This window comes from Drosophila erecta, unplaced genomic scaffold (assembly GCF_003286155.1).
Source record: "Drosophila erecta strain 14021-0224.00,06,07 unplaced genomic scaffold, DereRS2 tig00000055-arrow-pilon, whole genome shotgun sequence".
Lineage (NCBI taxonomy): Eukaryota > Metazoa > Arthropoda > Insecta > Diptera > Drosophilidae > Drosophila > Drosophila erecta.
In genome coordinates, this window is record NW_020825200.1 from 19062332 (window position 1) to 19081715 (window position 19384).

The 19384-nt window shown below is 47.8% G+C and overlaps 3 protein-coding genes across 6 annotated transcripts; 1 reads left to right on the plus strand and 2 right to left on the minus strand.

Moving 5' to 3' along the window:
• Positions 1–572: 572 nt before the first annotated feature.
• Positions 573–2336, minus strand: LOC6541550 (nucleoporin SEH1). The gene is made up of 4 exons (XM_001970500.3): positions 1802–2336; positions 1304–1741; positions 989–1197; positions 573–929 (listed from the first exon to the last, which is right to left on the minus strand). Exons 1-4 carry the CDS (start codon positions 1910–1912, stop codon positions 623–625), a joined length of 1065 nt encoding a protein of 354 aa, XP_001970536.1. The 5' UTR covers positions 1913–2336; the 3' UTR covers positions 573–622.
• On the plus strand, positions 2142–17685 carry LOC6542801 (acetyl-CoA carboxylase). Of its 4 annotated transcripts, XM_015159114.2 has the most exons (14): positions 4540–4813; positions 6054–6230; positions 6381–6760; positions 6820–6941; positions 8841–9207; positions 10329–10617; positions 10682–14415; positions 14479–14781; positions 14844–15014; positions 15079–15507; positions 15639–16508; positions 16577–16924; positions 16986–17120; positions 17188–17685. In XM_015159114.2, the coding sequence occupies exons 2-14, from the start codon at positions 6071–6073 to the stop codon at positions 17320–17322; spliced, it is 7443 nt and encodes a 2480-aa protein (XP_015014600.1). In that variant the 5' UTR covers positions 4540–4813; positions 6054–6070; the 3' UTR covers positions 17323–17685. The 4 variants fall into 4 exon arrangements, with proteins under 4 accessions (XP_015014595.1, XP_015014598.1, XP_015014600.1 ...); XM_015159109.2 differs by lacking the exons at positions 4540–4813; positions 6054–6230 and adding an exon at positions 2142–2341; XM_015159112.2 differs by lacking the exon at positions 6054–6230 and having other exon boundaries at positions 4539–4813.
• LOC6543358 (COP9 signalosome complex subunit 4) lies at positions 17504–19325 on the minus strand. Its single transcript, XM_001970502.3, has 2 exons — positions 18620–19325; positions 17504–18560 (listed from the first exon to the last, which is right to left on the minus strand). Exons 1-2 carry the CDS (start codon positions 19205–19207, stop codon positions 17910–17912), a joined length of 1239 nt encoding a protein of 412 aa, XP_001970538.1. The 5' UTR covers positions 19208–19325; the 3' UTR covers positions 17504–17909.
• Positions 19326–19384: the final 59 nt, after the last annotated feature.

Consider the following 19384-nt stretch of genomic DNA (forward strand, 5'->3'; position numbering starts at 1 on the left):
TACTTATTGGATTCGTGAGATTGCCGGCTTCAAATCCGAGATGTAAGTGGTATCCGTATAGTGTAGTTCCGAATATTCGGTAGAATGTTTGTAAGCCCCATTTCCTATGTAAAGTATCCAAACTACGCAAAACATCCGATTTCAAATTTGCAGCAAACGGTACCCTTATTTATCTACTGGATTTATCGATTAGTGTATCTGACCTACTACGATTCATAATGTTGAATGAAAAGTATAATTTTTTCCAAACTATGTATATTAGTCGCCCTCGCTCACTCTCATGGTACGCTTCGTCACTACGAGGGCTATCGTCCATAGTCATTATACGTTTCCTATACAAATATTTCGAATATTTATAAATTTGACTTTGAAAATTTTATATGATTTAATCAAAAAATATGTTCCTTAAAATATAAATATTTTCCCAGGTAAACGTGAAGTAAAACAAAAACACAAAATTCGTAAACCTTGTAAAAGTTCGTAACAAAAAGTTCAATTTTTTGCAAAGCATTATTCTAAAAAATGATTTCAGCTAAACTAAAGAAAACTACTCATAATGAAAAGAAAGCGGATGAGGTGTAACTTATGAATTTATTCGGGACTCTTACAATTAAGAACAAGATCAGTGCCACGGCACCTGGTTTCCAATGGTGCCTTTTTTGTAGAACTTGGCCGTGGCCGAGGCGGTAGTGGCCAGTGTCGGAGTGGGCGGAGCAGGCTCGTAGTTGGGCCCGCTGCCCTCTGCCTTTAATACGGCGGCACATCGCCACTGCCTGTTGTAGTTCATCCGCCACAGACGCACGCAACCGTCGTCTCCCGTGGAGATCAGCATCGTTGCCAGCATATTCCAGCAGACGCGCCACACAGGACAATTGTGCTCGCTAAACTTAATAGTCTGGATGTCCAGCTTGGAGATGCCAGTGGCGTCCCTTAAATTGTAAAATTATTATTATAAGATGCCTTTGGGTCTTTAAAATATCAATCTTACGTCACATCCCGCAAGTTCACAATATAAAGATCCTTGCTGGCCACTGCCAGCATGTGGAAGGTTCGTCCGGCATTTGGAGCAAAGGCCACATCCGTGACCGGATCGGTTATATCGTTGACAGTCTCGATTTTAACGCACTTTCTGGTATTCTCGCTGTACGCAAACAAGAACACCTTTCCAGTAGGCGTGGCCGCCTCGTCGCTGCCCGCCTGCAAAATAATTAGGTAAACATTAGGTTTGTTTCCGCACCACAGAGATAAGATTCATATTTAATAGGCTAAGATGAAGCCGTCTTAGGAATTTTAACGTGCTCACCGCCAGCAGCTGAGTGACCATGTAAGTGGATGTGTTCCAGGATAAACAGCTCAGCGGCAGTTTGTTGGCAATCTCGTGCTGCACAGGCCACTGCGATAGGTTCATAATGTCCGGGGCCTCATAGATGCGGATGATGCCGTCGGCGGAGGCGGTGGCCAACAGGAGTCCCAGGTACTTGGGCGCAAACTCCACATCCGTGACACTGGTCCTTGAGTCCACAAGGGTGGTGCGGCGCACCCAGCGGCGTGTGGGGGCATTGGTGGCGGATACCTTGTCGCCAATCACTTCCTCCCAAACGGAGGCGGTGCGATCGAAGGAGCAAGTGGCCACAACCTGGCCAAATTCCGGGTGCGCCCAGGAAACGCGCCAAATGGAACCGGAGTGCGCTTTCCAGCTGCTGGTGACATTCCACTTGCCCTGCCCGTCCTCGTCCCAAATCTGCAAGCAGAAAATGCGGATCACCTATGTTGTTTATCGCAGAAAATTTCCAGTCCTTGCCTTGACTGTCTGATCGCTGGAGCAGGTGGCCATCCTGCGGCCGTAGTAATCAAAGACCACATCGTGTATCACATCCTTGTGATCGGCAATAATAGGTTCCACGTCAAACATGCTCAAAACTCTGGTTATTTCCGTAAATGTTGTTTATAAAATGCACGCGCCGAAAATCTGCGCCGGTAATGCAGCCCTGCAAGGACAGGGTTGGCTTGTACCCGCCGAACAGCTGTTGATTACCTCGCTCAGTATTTTTTCAGTCCGCCGAGGCGAACGGTCACATCGGCCAAGTGGTCCGAATTACGCGTGAAATACGAATAAAAAATCAAGCGAAAAATAACAAAACACAGTACTGCAGACGATCACAGGCTGATAACTTATCAGCCGTGCCACACGTCCATCTGGGACTCGCGAGCACCACACAAATCGGGGAGTCAGGACTTTAGTAGCCGAAAAGAGGCCCGTTTCGCACCCGGAAAAGAACAGTTACACACAACAAAATTGCCAACCGAAAGAAACGTGCGAAGCGCAGTGCGATGGAGAAGAGTAAGTGCGGTAATCTAAGCGCTAAACGGGTAATTACGGACCGATCCGAGCGAAATATATGCGCATATGTGTATGCAAATGAGCGGGGTGAATAACCCCACAGCATAGACGTAGATCGGGACCCGCGTTTGTTTAGCATTTGAATACGCTGGCTAAAGTGCGGATATCAATCAAAGTGCAATGGGCAGCATAAATTCCAATTACTTTCATCAGCAATATGCTCGTCTTTCCTTGCTTGCCCTCACTCGCTCTCACACTTGCAGCTGACCTTGATTCCTATTGGATTTCACACATCGCGCGATGCCCGTGTGTGTGTGTGTGTGTGTGTGTGAGTGTAGGCGAGAGAGCAGCATATCTGCCAGCGTGCGTGTATGTCAGCCGGCATCAATTACCTAATAAGAACTAAATTGGAGACTGCACTTATTGTTGATATTGTATTGCATAAATATTATATGAATATATGTACGATATACATATGTATGAGGAAAATTCAATCAGACACAGTCACTGAATTCTCAGTATTTTGTTAGGAAATATAAAAAAGAATTTAACTGTAAACATTGCACTTGCTAATAAGAAGTTGGTCATGTCAACAAGTTTGCAAGTGTTTTTACGCACAAATTGATTCAAACAAAGGCACAGGTTAATTGTTTCTCTGTAGAAATCCTAGAGATAGGCCCATCGAAATCAGGCGTTTCACACGCGACCGACTTTCGGTTCTATTATTATTTGGTGCTGATATCAGTAGACGGTTTTTTTGGGCCACGCGCCAAACATGAATAATTCGACCAGGATCGAACACCAAAATACAAAAATTTCCGCGCGATAAGATGCCGGGAAAGATTTGAGCTAGAGGCCGTGAAGACCCGTCACCGTTAAGTATTAATCATAATCGGTCACCAAGGCCAATGCCAAAATCGGAAGATTTTTCAGGCACTCGCCTATTTAAGATTAAAGCGGGCGTCGCGACGCGTCGCGCGGTTTCGGGTCGGGAATTTCTTTTATGACTTTTAAAAAACCTCTGCTGATGCCGGGAGCAGCGAGCAGCACAAAATGAAAACAAATCAGCGGCATTCGCGTGTACGGCCCGTGGCAGCGGACTGGATTCGTTAATAATTCGATTCGAGTGCATCGTGATAATCAATTCCTGCCGTTTTCGCTCATTTAACCCTAATCAGCATCGCTCGCCACTTACGCCAGCAAATTGAGAAATTATGGTCGTTGTTGTTGTTGCTCCCAGCAACAGAGTGCATTACCGTCAGCAAATGGGTCAACTCCCAGATTAAATCCAGCTGGCGCAACCACAACAACAGTGCGAGCCATCGCCGACCTTGACATTGAAAAGCTTCCGCCTATGAGGCACAGGTACATTAAAAAGGAAAGAGCGGGACGGACTGGTGAAGACAGAAAGGGGTATATAGTTGTTGGCAACAGCTGATCGCTATCAACATGTCGCTCTTATCTTTTATCAACCGCAGACGACCGTTTAGGAGTAATTGCTCTGCAACAGTGAGGCTTTGCCATGCTGGAATTCTATGGTGTTAAGCTGATTGCAATCGCCGCTCGAAGGGCATGCTTTTATCTGCTTTTGATCTGTTTTCCTTAATTGTGCTCAGCACAGTTTGAAAACTAAAAGCATAGAATTACTATGCTAAAAATTTTATTAAGATTTGAAAAGTATTCTTTCTAGAACTTCTTGAATCGGTATAAAGAGAAACCTCATTAATCTTTGACAATAAAAAAATGATTCTGTAAAGCATTTCTGCTAACTCTTTGTGTCACCGTACCAAACATTTCTTTTATTATGAAATTGTTATGGCATAGTTGGTCCACACAAAGATCACTAAACCGGCGGAGCACAGTAGTCGTCAATACTTGAGCTACTACCTTATTAAATATTGTTATTAATCCCGTAGGTTTCCCTGCTTAATTCGACCGCCATTCTGTTTGAATTAGGGGCGATCCTTGTATGGATGATTTGTATATAGTACACACATGTGGTGAACATACATATATTCCTCCTGGTCACTTGGCGCTGAGTGAGCCAGCAATAACCGAAACAATAAAAACAACAATTGGCTTGGCGACCCGCGAGACCCGCTGGCGATTAACATACGAGCGCAACAACCTGAACACGCACAAACACAGGTCCGCGCACGAAAACCTGACCGTAGACGTAGCCGTAGCCAGAGCTATAGCTATAGCTATACCTATAGTTGATATTGTTGATAGTGGCGACGGCGAAGTCGGCGCTGCGCGACGGAGTAGCGGCGTTCAGGCATCGATAGTGCTTTTCGGACGAGCATGGCCCAGTTGAGTTCCAAGCGTCGGTCACTGCAGTAGCCATCTAGAAATCGTGCGGAACCAGTCAGTCTAGGAAGTTGAATCCGATCCTACACGGTCTTGTCCGATCCGATCCGACCTCGTCTTCGAAACTACCATCACAATCTAGACAAAGGCACACGCAGAGTGGTAAAGCGATCTGAAACCGTAGACCTAAAACCTAAAGCAAATTTAACCCAAAACACAACCGTATAATACCCAGCCAAGGTCCGAATAGTGCTGCCCTAGAGATAATCGTTCGTCGAGTAAGATTTTTGTATTTTCGGCTGTTAAGTAATGCCAGCAGAGTTCGTATCACAGAATCGGTGGTAAACGAAACATAAGACTCCATTGGGAGAGTGTTTACGGAACCACTTGATTGTGGGGCGACACCTGTTGAGTCGTATCCAGCGTGGAGTGTAACCCAAGTCCCAGTTCCCTGCGCGATTTCCGAGTAAGCCGTTACATAACACCCCGCTGGTAGCCAGAGATCGATTCCGGTGTCTAATCCGACTTTCCGTGCCTTTCAAAGCCCGCCTGGCTGGCTTGCACACTGTAATGCCAAAATCATTGACCTCTTCTGCTGGCCATGCCAATTTGCATTTCCACACACCAAATGGGGTTTTTGTTTCTGTCAGCTTAAGTTTCTTCCATTTTCCCTTCGCACTCTTCTGCGTTTTGTTTTAATTTTAAATGCGCTGCACATTGAACCCTATATCCGAAATTAATTTTCGTGTTTGTAAGTTTTATCGCCCTGCCAAAGTGTATTTGTTTAGTGATGGAGCCATCTTTGACCCGGAAACAGTTTGAGATCTTGTATTTTCGTATAGTATATTGAAAACTAATTGGAGCTTTTAAGTAATATATGTACAGATTTTATGGATGTAATTGGACACCTGTCAGTAATTGCGTAGTGGTCTAACCTAACATAACCTTACAGATATTTAATTAGCCTTATAAATCTGCTTGATCTTGGAGATCATTACGAAGAACTTCAAAAGTAATGCCAGAATTACTTTTGCATACTTTTGATGTCTCCCGCTTGCTCTAAAAATGAGTTTGAAATTCCCCTAGGGTATACCTTATTCGTTGACCACATCTCTTATCAACTGCCTCATTGACCTGGCAACGATTTGATTTTGGGTCTCATATGGTTGTATTTCGGTTTCTTAATTGTATCTCGCAAACTAGTTTATGCATAGATTAGCATTTTCATTTTGTTTTGTTTCGCCGCTTTGGCCTACAATTTCGTGGCAAGGTTTTTGAACTTGAAAAGTATCCAAAATGAGATGATGCACAGACACTTTCACTGACCACACGATGTAAACTAACCCTGCTAGCCACCAAATACGAGTATCTAATCCGATTTGCATTCACCGATCCAAAGCAGCTTATTGGATTTAGCCGATGTTGATCACGATATTAGGCAATCTGGCTGCTTTTCTCGCATTCCTCTTGATATTGATCTTTGGCCGCGGCCAGAAAAGATTCAAACCCGTCCAATCGTCTTCAGCAACATCCGCCACGACAGCAACAACTGGCGACAGCGACAACGGCAACACCAATCGTAAGAATCCTCCACTTTGCTAAACCGAAACACTTGAAGGGCACACAAATCGCACACCTAGCTGATAACCCAGTTTAATTAGTCCATTATGTGTATACGACTTTTGACCACGACTAACACGTACATTGTTTGTGTTATCTGTGCTTTTAGACAACTCCAGCGTGATTGCAGCTACAGCTACAGCAACAACCACCACCAGCAAACCTCCCACTGCACCAGCAGCACCTCCACCGGCAGTAAAAGCCGGTGACAAGCGATTCCCCAAGGCCTGCATCAAGAAGGTCAAGTTCTCCAGCGAGAGCCTCCGGTCCGAAGTGGAGGAGCTGTGTGAACAGCTAAAGGATAGCGCGCTCACCGACCTAAGCAACGACAACATCCGCATCGCCTGCCACCAGAACAATAACAGCATCAACAAGAACCAAAACAACAACAACATCGACATTAAAATCAGCATCAGCAAGATGAGCGAAACAAATGAGTCCAATGACACGGCCTCCCAATCCGCGGAGGGCGAGCGGCCCAGCTTTTTGGTACGATTCGTTATATTCCTAATCTTTTGGCGCCACCACTCAGCTTCCGTTTCCCACAGGTGGGCGATGAGATCGACGAGAGGGCCGCCGAGGCGGGCGAGGCCTGCGACGAATTCCCCCAGAAGATGCAGAACGATGTCCGGCAGAATGGGGATATTTCCGAGCGTCGCAAGCGGTTAAGGTAAGCCGATTTCGGTTTAACCCAATCAAAATAGTACAGACAACATCAAAAGTACATTATCGTTGTGGATGGAAAGCCATATTAGACAGCAATACCCAGAATGTGATTTCAAAATCTTTTTACTGCATTTAAACTCGGTGAACATACCAAAACGAAGGTTAAAATGCGAGTTCGTAATCTATTTTATTAACTTGGAATGATTTCAATAGCTCAAGCAAGCTATATCTTCCTGTCCTTTTTGAATAAATATTCAAATGTGGGGGGATCCAACTCAAATATTCAATAACAAATATAACTTAATCTAGTTTAATTGATTTAGTTCACCATTTCTTCCCAATCTTATCTTCAAAATTCTTAGTCTTAGCAGTATCAGATTAGCCCTCTTTGAATCTGGCACAATCCACTTCAATTAAAGCTATATTCAATAAAAGCTATTTAGACACTTGAAAAGTGAAGCGTTTATAGCTCAAGATATGCAATGCAATATCCAATAGCCCCCATTTGCGCTCAGTGTAGTGAGCAAAACAAAAACAGGTGGGTGCGTCACAGGCAGACGCCGCCAAACATATCGCGTGAGTTTAGGGAAAAGAGACGGCACAAGGCTCGGGACCGTGTGTGCGAGTGGGAGGCAGTCTCCCAGCCATCTTTCCGAGAACTTTTGCGGTGCGCAAACATGGAGAGAAAAGCGAGAAGTGGCGGCAATAGAGAGTGCCATGTGGGGACGCCGCATTTTGTTTTCATTCATATAATGTTCAAAACTCGTTTGGCCAGCGACTGGCTCGCTCAGTGGCTCTCTCCGCTTCTCCGGCCCACGAGGCGTATGAGCGATGGTGGCCAACACCGCTCTGTGGTTCAGTTCCCTGGCAGTCGTCGGCTCCGTCGGTCCGCAATCCGCTTTCCGCAAACCCCAGAAGTACGGCAGATATACCCCAGACCCAGCCCGTTTCCCAAATAAGTTTCTCGCGTGTGCGAACATCGTTCGACATTGATTTTTTTGTGTGGATATTTCGGCCAGCGGAGCGCGGTGAAAGTGGTGCAGTAGCATTAAAATATTTTGTGAGCGGCTCGCTTATTAGTCACACTTGCATAATTGCGAGGAGCCGCTAAAGCACCACGACGATCCCCTTGCCGAAGTTCACTTTGGATGCTATTGGCCCTAGTGGAGCTCATTAGAATGTTAAAGCGTCGCGCCAGCAAGCGTTTCGTACTTGTTGAGTCCGGTGAAGATAATGCCAATGGATCCGGCTCTGGATCAGGAGTGGGGACGGTCTCTGGTGCTGTTATACCCCAATTCGTGGCAGTGGATTGCGGGCAGAACGAGAGCAACAACAACCATGTCGGCGAGATGAGTGCCAGCATCAGCAATCACAATAACTCCAACAACGAGTCGTCGCCATCGCTGCTCAGCGTCCCCGTGGTGGGAACCCTCAAGTAAATCCCATGTTTAATACCCCATTTGTTTATTGCAATGCGACAATCGTTGACAAGATGTAAACAAAATCGAATTATGTGCAGAACTTTTAATCATGTCAGCCAAACCGGTTTCGTCAAATCTTACTGTGCCTTCTTTTCTTCACCACCTGTCCCATCGCGCCATTACTTACACTGGCCAACTTAAAAAAGGTTTGATTCAGTTGATACAGGTAGTGCTTTACTTTTGGCGTGGTTACAGAGTAAAAGATCTAAGTAAACTTCGGAATCTAGGAATCTAAGCATCCCTTAGTATTGAAAGCACAAAAAATGTTTTTAAAAGTACGGTGAGAGTGATATTATGATATTGACTTCCGACTTTATTTATGAACCAGTTTCTTATGTAGCTATCTCGATTGATATTTTAGGTTAGTTGTATTAGATTACATTCATTAGCAACTTACTAACTTTCTAACTGACCTCTTCCAGGCCGAGTATGTCGCGTGGCACTGGGCTGGGCCAGGACCGGCATCAGGATCGCGACTTCCACATCGCCACCACCGAGGAGTTCGTAAAGCGCTTCGGCGGCAACCGTGTGATCAACAAAGTCCTAATTGCCAACAACGGTATCGCGGCCGTCAAATGCATGCGATCCATCAGGAGATGGGCATACGAAATGTTCAAGAACGAGCGGGCCATTAGGTTCGTGGTGATGGTCACTCCGGAGGATCTGAAGGCGAATGCCGAATACATCAAGATGGCGGATCACTATGTGCCCGTGCCCGGCGGATCCAACAACAACAACTACGCCAATGTTGAACTAATTGTGGACATTGCTCTTCGCACCCAAGTGCAGGTGAGTCCGGAATCTGGGGGACACCGCCATAGATGTGGCCAGTGTCAGTCCGAGTTGTCTATTTGCCTTGGCCAGCTCCACCCAAAACGCATCGTACGATTTGTATTTGCACTTCGTCAATCGGGGAAACTGGCAAAGTCAAGCGATAGCCCCGCATACCAATAAAGAGACCCCTATTCGTATTCGTGTGTTTACGAGACGGCAGACTGTGAAGATAGATGACTGTGTGTGTCAGCCAACACTGAGCTACAAAATTTGACTAAATACACCTGGGTATAGAAGTTTATCGCCTTACTCTACGCTATCTACCTCCCAGCCCCGAAATATAATATTCTGAAAATAATGTATGCTCGAGTGCAATTTAAATGTATTTTATGAATATCTTTGACAGTGTAAACGATTCTACGTGTCAATAAGAAAATAAGATAACACTCAATCGTTAAAAGTGTAAAGTTGAAGTATCTAAGAGCTTCCAAATACCCAGCGTATTTTTAATTTACTGCGTATATTACCTTTAATCTTTAATTGCCTATCCAACATTCACTTTAGCAAAGTGTGAAAAAAGCTGTGAAAAAACTGCAACAACCAACTAATTATTTTCTTATACTTTATGTACGTATATAAAGACCCTGTTGAGTCTAAGAGCTAAGAACTGTAAATAATACAATTGCTCGTTGCAATTTAAGAGTTGTTTAAGTGTCAGAAGATTGCCTTCAAAACAACATAGCACACCTGTAATGCAAAACCCTCTATCATTCCGCCTCCCTTCGAAGCTCTCCCACCAACCTGGAAAGCAAGGCACTAGACGGTTGGATTGGAATCCATTCGAAACAATTTCAAGGGGAAATTCAGTCTTAGGTGTTTACTTTTCCTTAGATCTTGCAGGGCACTTGGGGTTAATTAGCAGTTGCGACGACATCTTGTTGCACAGTGTGAATTATCTATTTTTCTTGCTATCCGGGTGTAGCCAATGAACGTCGCAATGACGTCACGATTGATTTTTACCGACAATAAAGCTCCATAATAATTCCCCCACCTACGGCCAGTGCGCTGTCCTTGGGGTATTGTGCTTATTAAATCGAAATGAACTGATTATGAACCTGTGTACTTTCTGATTGCAGGCCGTGTGGGCTGGTTGGGGTCATGCCTCCGAGAACCCGAAACTGCCGGAGCTGCTTCACAAAGAGGGTCTGGTGTTCCTTGGCCCTCCGGAACGTGCAATGTGGGCACTGGGCGACAAGGTGGCCTCCTCGATTGTGGCCCAAACGGCCGAAATTCCCACCCTACCGTGGTCCGGTTCGGACCTGAAGGCCCAGTACAGTGGCAAAAAGATCAAAATTTCCAGTGAGCTCTTCGCCCGCGGTTGTGTGACCAATGTGGAACAGGGTCTGGCCGCAGTTAACAAGATTGGTAAGTGTAATCAGTTCAGCCAGTACAGCTTCGAAAAAGTTGCTCAAGTTGTTCGTTCAACCAGGCTTCCCCGTAATGATCAAGGCCTCGGAAGGAGGTGGTGGCAAGGGCATTCGCCGCGTGGACACTGCTGAGGAGTTCCCCGGCCTGTTCCGCCAGGTTCAAGCTGAGGTACCCGGCTCACCGATTTTCGTGATGAAGCTGGCCCGCGGAGCACGCCACTTGGAGGTGCAACTGTTGGCGGATCAGTACGGAAATGCAATTAGCTTGTTTGGTCGTGACTGCTCCATCCAGCGCCGTCATCAGAAAATTATTGAGGAAGCCCCTGCCATTGTGGCCCAGCCAGAAGTGTTCGAGGACATGGAGAAGGCCGCAGTGCGGCTGGCCAAGATGGTGGGTTACGTCAGCGCGGGAACCGTGGAGTATCTGTATGATCCGGAGGGTCGCTACTTCTTCCTGGAGCTCAACCCCCGTCTACAGGTAGAGCATCCGTGTACGGAGATGGTGGCCGATGTGAATCTTCCCGCTGCTCAGCTGCAGATTGGAATGGGAATTCCCCTTTACCGGCTCAAGGACATCCGTCTGCTGTACGGAGAGTCTCCTTGGGGCTCCTCTGTCATTGACTTCGAAAATCCACCGAACAAACCGCGTCCCTCCGGACATGTTATCGCTGCTCGTATCACCTCCGAGAACCCCGACGAGGGCTTTAAGCCCAGTTCAGGAACCGTTCAGGAGCTTAACTTCCGGTCGAGCAAAAATGTTTGGGGCTACTTCAGTGTGGCTGCCAGTGGCGGATTGCACGAGTTCGCGGACTCACAGTTTGGCCATTGTTTCTCCTGGGGCGAGAACCGTCAGCAGGCTCGAGAGAACTTGGTGATTGCCCTCAAAGAGCTGTCTATTCGAGGTGACTTCCGAACCACAGTGGAGTACCTGATCACTCTGCTGGAGACGAATCGATTCCTCGACAACAGCATCGACACCGCCTGGTTAGATGCTTTGATCGCAGAGCGTGTGCAATCCGAGAAACCGGATATACTGTTGGGCGTAATGTGCGGATCGTTGCACATCGCAGATCGTCAAATAACTGAAAGCTTCTCCAGCTTCCAGACCTCTCTAGAGAAAGGTCAGATCCAAGCAGCTAACACTCTGACAAACGTGGTGGATGTTGAACTAATCAACGATGGCATCCGTTACAAGGTGCAGGCCGCCAAGAGCGGAGCCAACTCGTACTTCCTGCTGATGAACAGCTCGTTTAAGGAGATCGAGGTGCATCGCCTTTCCGACGGAGGCTTGCTCATCTCTTTGGAGGGCGCCTCGTACACCACGTACATGAAAGAAGAGGTGGATCGCTACCGCATTGTGATTGGCAACCAGACATGTGTCTTCGAAAAGGAGAACGATCCTTCGCTGCTGCGCAGTCCCTCTGCGGGAAAGCTCATCAACATGATTGTGGAAGATGGCGCACATGTATCCAAAGGACAGGCCTATGCTGAGATTGAGGTGATGAAGATGGTGATGACTCTAACATCCCAGGAGGCAGGCACGGTGACATTTGTGCGTCGTCCAGGTGCTGTTCTGGATGCAGGATCCCTATTGGGCCATTTGGAGCTGGACGATCCATCGCTGGTGACGAAAGCGCAGCCGTTCAAGGGTCAGTTCCTGCAGCCAGAGAATGCACCGGTGCCCGAGAAATTGAACAGGGTGCACAATACCTACAAGAGCATCCTTGAAAACACGCTAGCGGGTTACTGTCTGCCAGAACCCTTCAATGCGCAACGGCTGAGAGACATTATCGAAAAGTTTATGCAAAGTTTGCGGGATCCCTCGTTGCCGCTGCTGGAGCTGCAAGAAGTTATCGCCTCCATCTCAGGTCGCATACCCATCTCAGTGGAGAAAAAGATCCGAAAACTGATGACGCTGTACGAGCGAAACATAACTAGTGTCCTGGCCCAGTTCCCATCGCAGCAGATCGCAAGTGTTATTGACAGCCATGCGGCCACTCTGCAGAAGCGCGCTGACCGAGATGTCTTCTTCCTGACCACCCAGAGCATTGTGCAGCTGGTGCAGCGCTATAGGAACGGAATTCGTGGCAGAATGAAGGCCGCCGTTCATGAGCTGCTGCGCCAGTACTACGACGTAGAGTCGCAGTTCCAGCATGGACACTACGACAAATGCGTGGGACTGGTGCGAGAGCACAACAAGGACGACATGCAGACGGTGGTCAACACCATCTTCTCGCACTCTCAGGTGGCCAAGAAGAATCTGCTGGTTACTCTGCTTATCGATCACCTGTGGGCCAACGAACCTGGACTAACAGACGAATTGGCCAACACGCTGAGTGAATTGACCTCTTTGAATCGAGCTGAGCATTCTAGGGTGGCTCTGCGGTCCCGTCAAGTTCTGATCGCAGCCCATCAGCCGGCCTATGAGCTACGCCACAACCAAATGGAGTCGATCTTCCTCTCCGCCGTTGACATGTACGGTCATGACTTCCACCCCGAGAACCTGCAGCGCCTAATTCTATCGGAGACCTCAATCTTCGACATCCTACACGACTTCTTCTACCACTCTAACCGGGCAGTGTGCAATGCTGCTCTGGAAGTCTATGTGAGGAGAGCTTACACATCCTACGAGCTGACATGCTTGCAGCATTTGGAACTATCCGGTGGCCTGCCGCTGGTGCACTTCCAGTTCCTCCTCCCCACAGCTCACCCGAACAGGCTGTTCTCGCGCATGTCCTCCCCCGATGGATTGGATCAGGCAGCGGCAGAGTCTTTGGGAAACTCATTCGTGCGCACCGGAGCGATAGCAGCCTTTGACTCCTTTGAACACTTTGAAATGTACTCAGACGAGATTCTGGATCTGCTCGAAGACTTTGTCTCGCCGGCCATGGTTAATGCCAAGGTACTGGAGGCCGTAGAGGCGGCGGATTCCATCTCGGACAGTCGACACAGCACCTCGATCAATGTGTCGTTGTCGGATCCCGTATCTCGGGCGAATGCTGCAGAAGAGGCAAAGTCCACGGAACCGATTCACATTGTTAGTGTGGCTGTGAGAGAAACGGGCGAGTTGGATGACCTGCAAATGGCCCAGATCTTTGGAAACTATTGCCTTGAGCACAACGAGGAGCTCTTCCAGCGACGCATTCGTAGAATTACATTTGCTGCTCTGAAAAAGCGGCAATTCCCCAAGTTTTTCACGTTTAGAGCCAGAGATAAGTTCACGGAGGATCGTATTTACCGACATCTGGAGCCAGCATCTGCTTTCCATCTGGAGCTGAACCGCATGAAGACGTACGATCTTGAGGCTCTGCCCACTGCTAACCAGAAGATGCACCTGTACCTTGGCAAGGCCAAGGTGTCGAAAGGTCAAGAGGTCACGGACTACCGCTTCTTCATTCGCTCGATCATCCGTCATTCGGATCTGATTACCAAAGAAGCCTCGTTCGAGTATCTGCAGAACGAAGGGGAGCGCGTGCTTCTCGAGGCCATGGATGAGCTGGAGGTGGCATTCTCGCATCCTCACGCCAAGCGCACCGACTGCAACCACATCTTCCTGAACTTTGTGCCCACCGTCATTATGGATCCGGCTAAGATCGAGGAGTCTGTGACAAAGATGATTATGCGATATGGTCCGCGACTGTGGAAGCTGCGTGTACTGCAGGCTGAGCTTAAGATGGTCATCCGTCAGTCACCACAGTCCCCCACTCAGGCAGTGCGTCTGTGCATTGCAAATGACTCCGGCTACTTTCTGGATATTTCGATGTACACTGAGCAAACAGAACCAGAGACAGGAATCGTAAGTTTAAATTTGTGTCTTCTTGAATCGCTTTAAATTTGTTCTAACATTCTTCAATTCCAGATTAAATTCAAGGCTTACGGTGAGAAGCAGGGATCTCTGCACGGACATCCCATTTCCACGCCCTACATGACCAAAGACTTCCTGCAGCAGAAACGTTTCCAAGCACAGTCCAACGGTACCACCTATGTCTATGATGTGCCCGACATGTTTCGTCAGATGACCGAGCGTCACTGGAGAGAATTCTCCAAGGCGCGTCCCACCGTGGACATTCGCACTCCTGACAAGATTTTAATCGAGTGCAAGGAGCTGGTCCTCGAGGGCGACAACCTCGTAGAGATGCAGCGTCTGCCCGGCGAAAACAATGTAAGTGGACTTAATTGCTGACGCCATCGAAGGAACTGCAGTGTTCAATTTATTTGTTTCAGTGCGGTATGGTGGCTTGGCGCATTGTCTTGGCTACTCCCGAATATCCGAATGGCCGTGAGATAATTGTTATAGCCAACGATCTTACCTACTTGATTGGTTCCTTTGGCATTAAGGAAGACATTCTGTTTGCCAAGGCCTCCCAATTGGCTCGCCAACTCAAAGTACCAAGGGTAAGTTTGGTTTTACTTCGCACTTCTCCCCTTCATTTACACAATCCCATTTATTTTCCCTCAGATATACATCTCCGTCAACAGCGGTGCCCGCATCGGACTGGCTGAGGAGGTTAAATCTATGTTTAAGATCGCATGGGAGGATCCAGAGGAGCCAGATAAGGGTTTCAAGTACCTATACTTGAGCACCGAGGACTACGCACAGGTGGCCAACCTGAATTCTGTGAGGGCTATCCTGATTGAAGACGAGGGCGAGCAGCGTTACAAGATTACCGACATTATCGGCAAGGACGACGGTCTGGGCGTGGAGAACCTACGGTACGCCGGTTTGATTGCCGGTGAAACGTCGCAGGCGTACGAGGAGATTGTTACCATCGCCATGGTTACATGCCGTACTATTGGCATTGGATCCTATGTAGTGCGCCTGGGTCAGCGCGTTATCCAGATCGATAATTCACACATTATTCTCACAGGATATGCTGCGCTGAACAAGGTAAGCTAATTAAATCTCGTCTTACAGTTGTGATAACTAAACCGTTTGCTGATCTTCACTACACTGAATGTTTTGACTTAGTAATTATTTCCAAACCGATTAATTAATGTATTTATTGCCTTCATTTTAAGCTGCTTGGACGCAAGGTGTATGCCTCCAATAATCAGTTGGGTGGCACACAGATTATGTTTAACAACGGAGTCACCCACAAAACAGAGGCCATCGACTTGGACGGTGTCTACACCATCCTCGACTGGCTGTCGTACATCCCCGCGTACATTGGTTGTGACCTGCCCATCATTCTGCCCAGCGATCGTATCGATCGCCCTGTGGACTTTATGCCCACCAAGTCGCCATACGATCCGCGCTGTATGCTGGGTGGCCGTGTGAATCCTGTAAACGCGAATGACTGGGAGAACGGTTTCTTTGACCGGGACTCCTGGAGCGAAATAATGGCCTCGTGGGCCAAGACGGTGGTCACTGGTCGCGCCCGTCTAGGCGGTGTCCCTGTGGGAGTAATAGCCGTTGAGACCCGCACCGTAGAAGTGGAGATGCCTGCAGATCCCGCCAATCTCGATTCGGAAGCCAAGACCCTGCAGCAGGCTGGGCAGGTGTGGTATCCTGATTCCTCGTACAAAACGGCACAAGCAATCAAAGATTTTGGACGAGAGGAGTTGCCGCTGATTGTTTTCGCAAACTGGCGAGGCTTCTCCGGCGGCATGAAGGACATGTATGAGCAAATCGTCAAGTTCGGAGCATACATAGTCGACGGCCTGCGGGAGTATAAAAAGCCTGTGCTCATCTACCTGCCGCCCAATGCGGAGCTGCGAGGTGGAGCCTGGGCTGTGCTGGATTCCCTCATTAACCCGCGCTACATGGAAACGTATGCCGATCCAGAGGCCAGAGGTGGTGTTCTCGAGCCGGAGGGCATTGTGGAAATAAAGTACAAAGAGAAGGACTTGGTCAAGACGATTCACCGATTGGATCCAACAACCATTGCGGTAGGTTTTCAATGCGAATTCAAAAAACTGAAAAAGTTCACTTAATTTATGTATGTTATGTATGGCAGCTGAAAAAGGAGATTGATGAGGCAAATGCGTCTGGCGACAAGGTCAGGGCTGCGCAGGTGGACGAAAAGATTAAGGCCCGCATCGCTGTGCTCATACACGTCTACCACACGGTAGCAGTTCACTTTGCCGACCTGCACGACACGCCGGAGCGAATGCTAGAAAAGGAGTGTATCAGTGAGATTGTGCCTTGGCGCGACTCCCGCCGCTGGCTGTACTGGCGTCTGCGACGTCTCCTGTTGGAGGACGCGTATATTAAAAAGATCCTTCGTGCTCAGGATAACCTCTCCGTGGGTCAGGCCAAGCAGATGCTGCGCCGCTGGCTGGTAGAGGAGAAGGGTGCCACAGAGGTGAGACATTTGGGTACCTTCTTCAGGAGACTTATAAATGATTATCTATTCATTTGATTAGGCTTATCTGTGGGACAAAAACGAGGAAATGGTGTCTTGGTATGAGGAACAGAGCAATGCCGAGTCTATCGTTTCCCGCAACGTGAACTCCGTGAGACGAGATGCCATTATTTCTACCATTTCGAAAATGCTCGAGGTAACAGCAGCGCAATCCTAATACTGATAATGCGGAAACTAACTCCTCTGATTTTATGTCTTTCCAGGACTGTCCCGACGTAGCGCTGGACGCTGTAGTTGGTCTTTGCCAAGGTCTGACGCCCGTAAATCGTGGCGTAGTTGTACGCACATTAGCCCAAATGCAACTGAATGAGGAGACCTCTAACAGCAACCAGGGATGATTCTACGCTATGTTCTAAGTTCATTTTAGGCCCTCTATTTCATCCTTCCCGTTCCCGCCCTTCACCACATTACTCAGTTCCGCTTTGCGCTTGTAAGATATCGCAAAGCGTGCATGATGTGCATTTTGTTTAGTTGAATTTGTTTAAAAGTAATTAGCGTAAACCTAGTTATGTATTGGAGTTGTAGGCATGGGTTAATTTGTTGCCTAAGTGGCCCGATAAACTAGTTGTATCGTGTACATATTTGATTATGTATATCCCCTGAATACAAAACATTCCATTAGTTGTCTAAGAACTAAAGTCCTTTGTACACAGAGCTTTTTGAATTATACGAGTTACTGAAAATATATGTATGGTACACTACATTTACAAAACTCGCTGGATGGCAACAAGAGTTTTTCGTTTTGTTCTTTTTTTTTTTTTGGTTCCACAGGATCGATAATGTACATAATTTCATTTATTTTTATAATTTAAAAATGAAATCTATCGCAGTCGCGGGTTATATCCACCGATTTACTGCGTTCCTATATGCCGTCTCTCAGGAAAATGAAGATGAGTGGGGGAAGATGGGGTGGTAAGAGCCTGGTTCAGTTCACGTTATCCATCCAATCTGGCTCGGCGACACTTATCTTCTCTATTATGGAATTAACTTGATAGCATAGCGACTGGATCTGTCTATCCCACTGAGGCAGTAGTTCTCGATTCTCGAAGTGGACAATGCCCGAGATCTGATCGATGTGCCCGTTCATGCGACCTTCGGTTATCATCTGGGAGGCAATCTTCTCTGCCTTAACTGCGGGTATGTCCAGCAGAGCGCCTAGCTCCTCAAAAGTAATGTTGTTGTACAGCTTACTTGCCGACAACAGATTGTGCTCGAAAACAGCCCGATCCAGGATCGAGGAGCCATCGGGAGTGGCAGCCTTTTGGTGGTCCTGCAGCAGTGCCTCGAACTCCTGTAGCTCGGAGCGCCGAATGATGCGCTCCAAGTACATCTTTTCCAAAATTCCGTAGGCCGGCAAGTGCTGACAACGTTCGTCCTTAAACAGAGTGGCCAGCATGCGGGAACGCTGCTGTCCGGCAGAGGCGAGGACTGTGCAGATGAGGGCTTTCTTCAGTGCCGTCATCCTCTCGCCTTGGTCGACGATCTTTCGGTAAGAGAGCTCGTTATATCGCTGTGCGGCCTCAATGAACTTGCGCCTATAATCCAGGACTCGGGCATAACAGACTTTGTATAGTACCTTAAAAATGTGATTTTTAATAGACAACCCATCTAAAATTGCTTTAAGAACCAATTTACCTGCAACTCCTCGGAATTAGTTTCGGCTTGCAGCAGCGATGCCCGGTTGATGAACAGCTCCGCCTGCACCGAATCGTTGTCTTCCAGATAGAGCCGAGCGATCTTTAAGTAGGTACCCAGCTTGCACTCCACGGAGTACTGTTTCTGGCCCGTCTCTAGAGGTATGCCAACTAACACTGTGGCCGCATCGCGCCACTGCTGGTTGCGCTCATAGATGTTGGCTAGGTGGAAACGGATGCCGGCCACTTGCTCCTCGAACGAGATTACGCGCGGGTTGACCTTTTCCAGGGTGAAGTGAGAAAGCTGCTTGGACAGATCGTCAGGCAACTTGCTCAGCTCGCTGCCAACGTCGTTAAGGATCTGCCGCGAGATCACCAGGCTGACGTGCTCGTTTACAATGGCCTCCACAAAGAGCCGTAGCCCATCAATCAGCTCTTGGCCGGTGTTCGCCAGCACAGTCTTCAGCAGCTGGCGGTACTTGTCCGCCTGGTCCTTGTGCGTGCCAGTGAAGTTAATCAGGCCCATCAGCTGGTTTCGCAAAGCTGCCGTCGAGATGCCCTTGTTCGTTTTTGCGTAGTTTGCGGCCATGTTCACTTGTATTCCCAATTACTTCGCACTAGCTAAGAACAACAACGCAAGCTCATCCCAGTTATCGATACCTCGCAAATCCGGCCGGGACAGTGCAGGGCGCTTAGCTTATATCTAGCTGGTGTTGGACTATTTTCGATGGTGATGCTCAGCTTACAAATTTATCTTGATATTTTT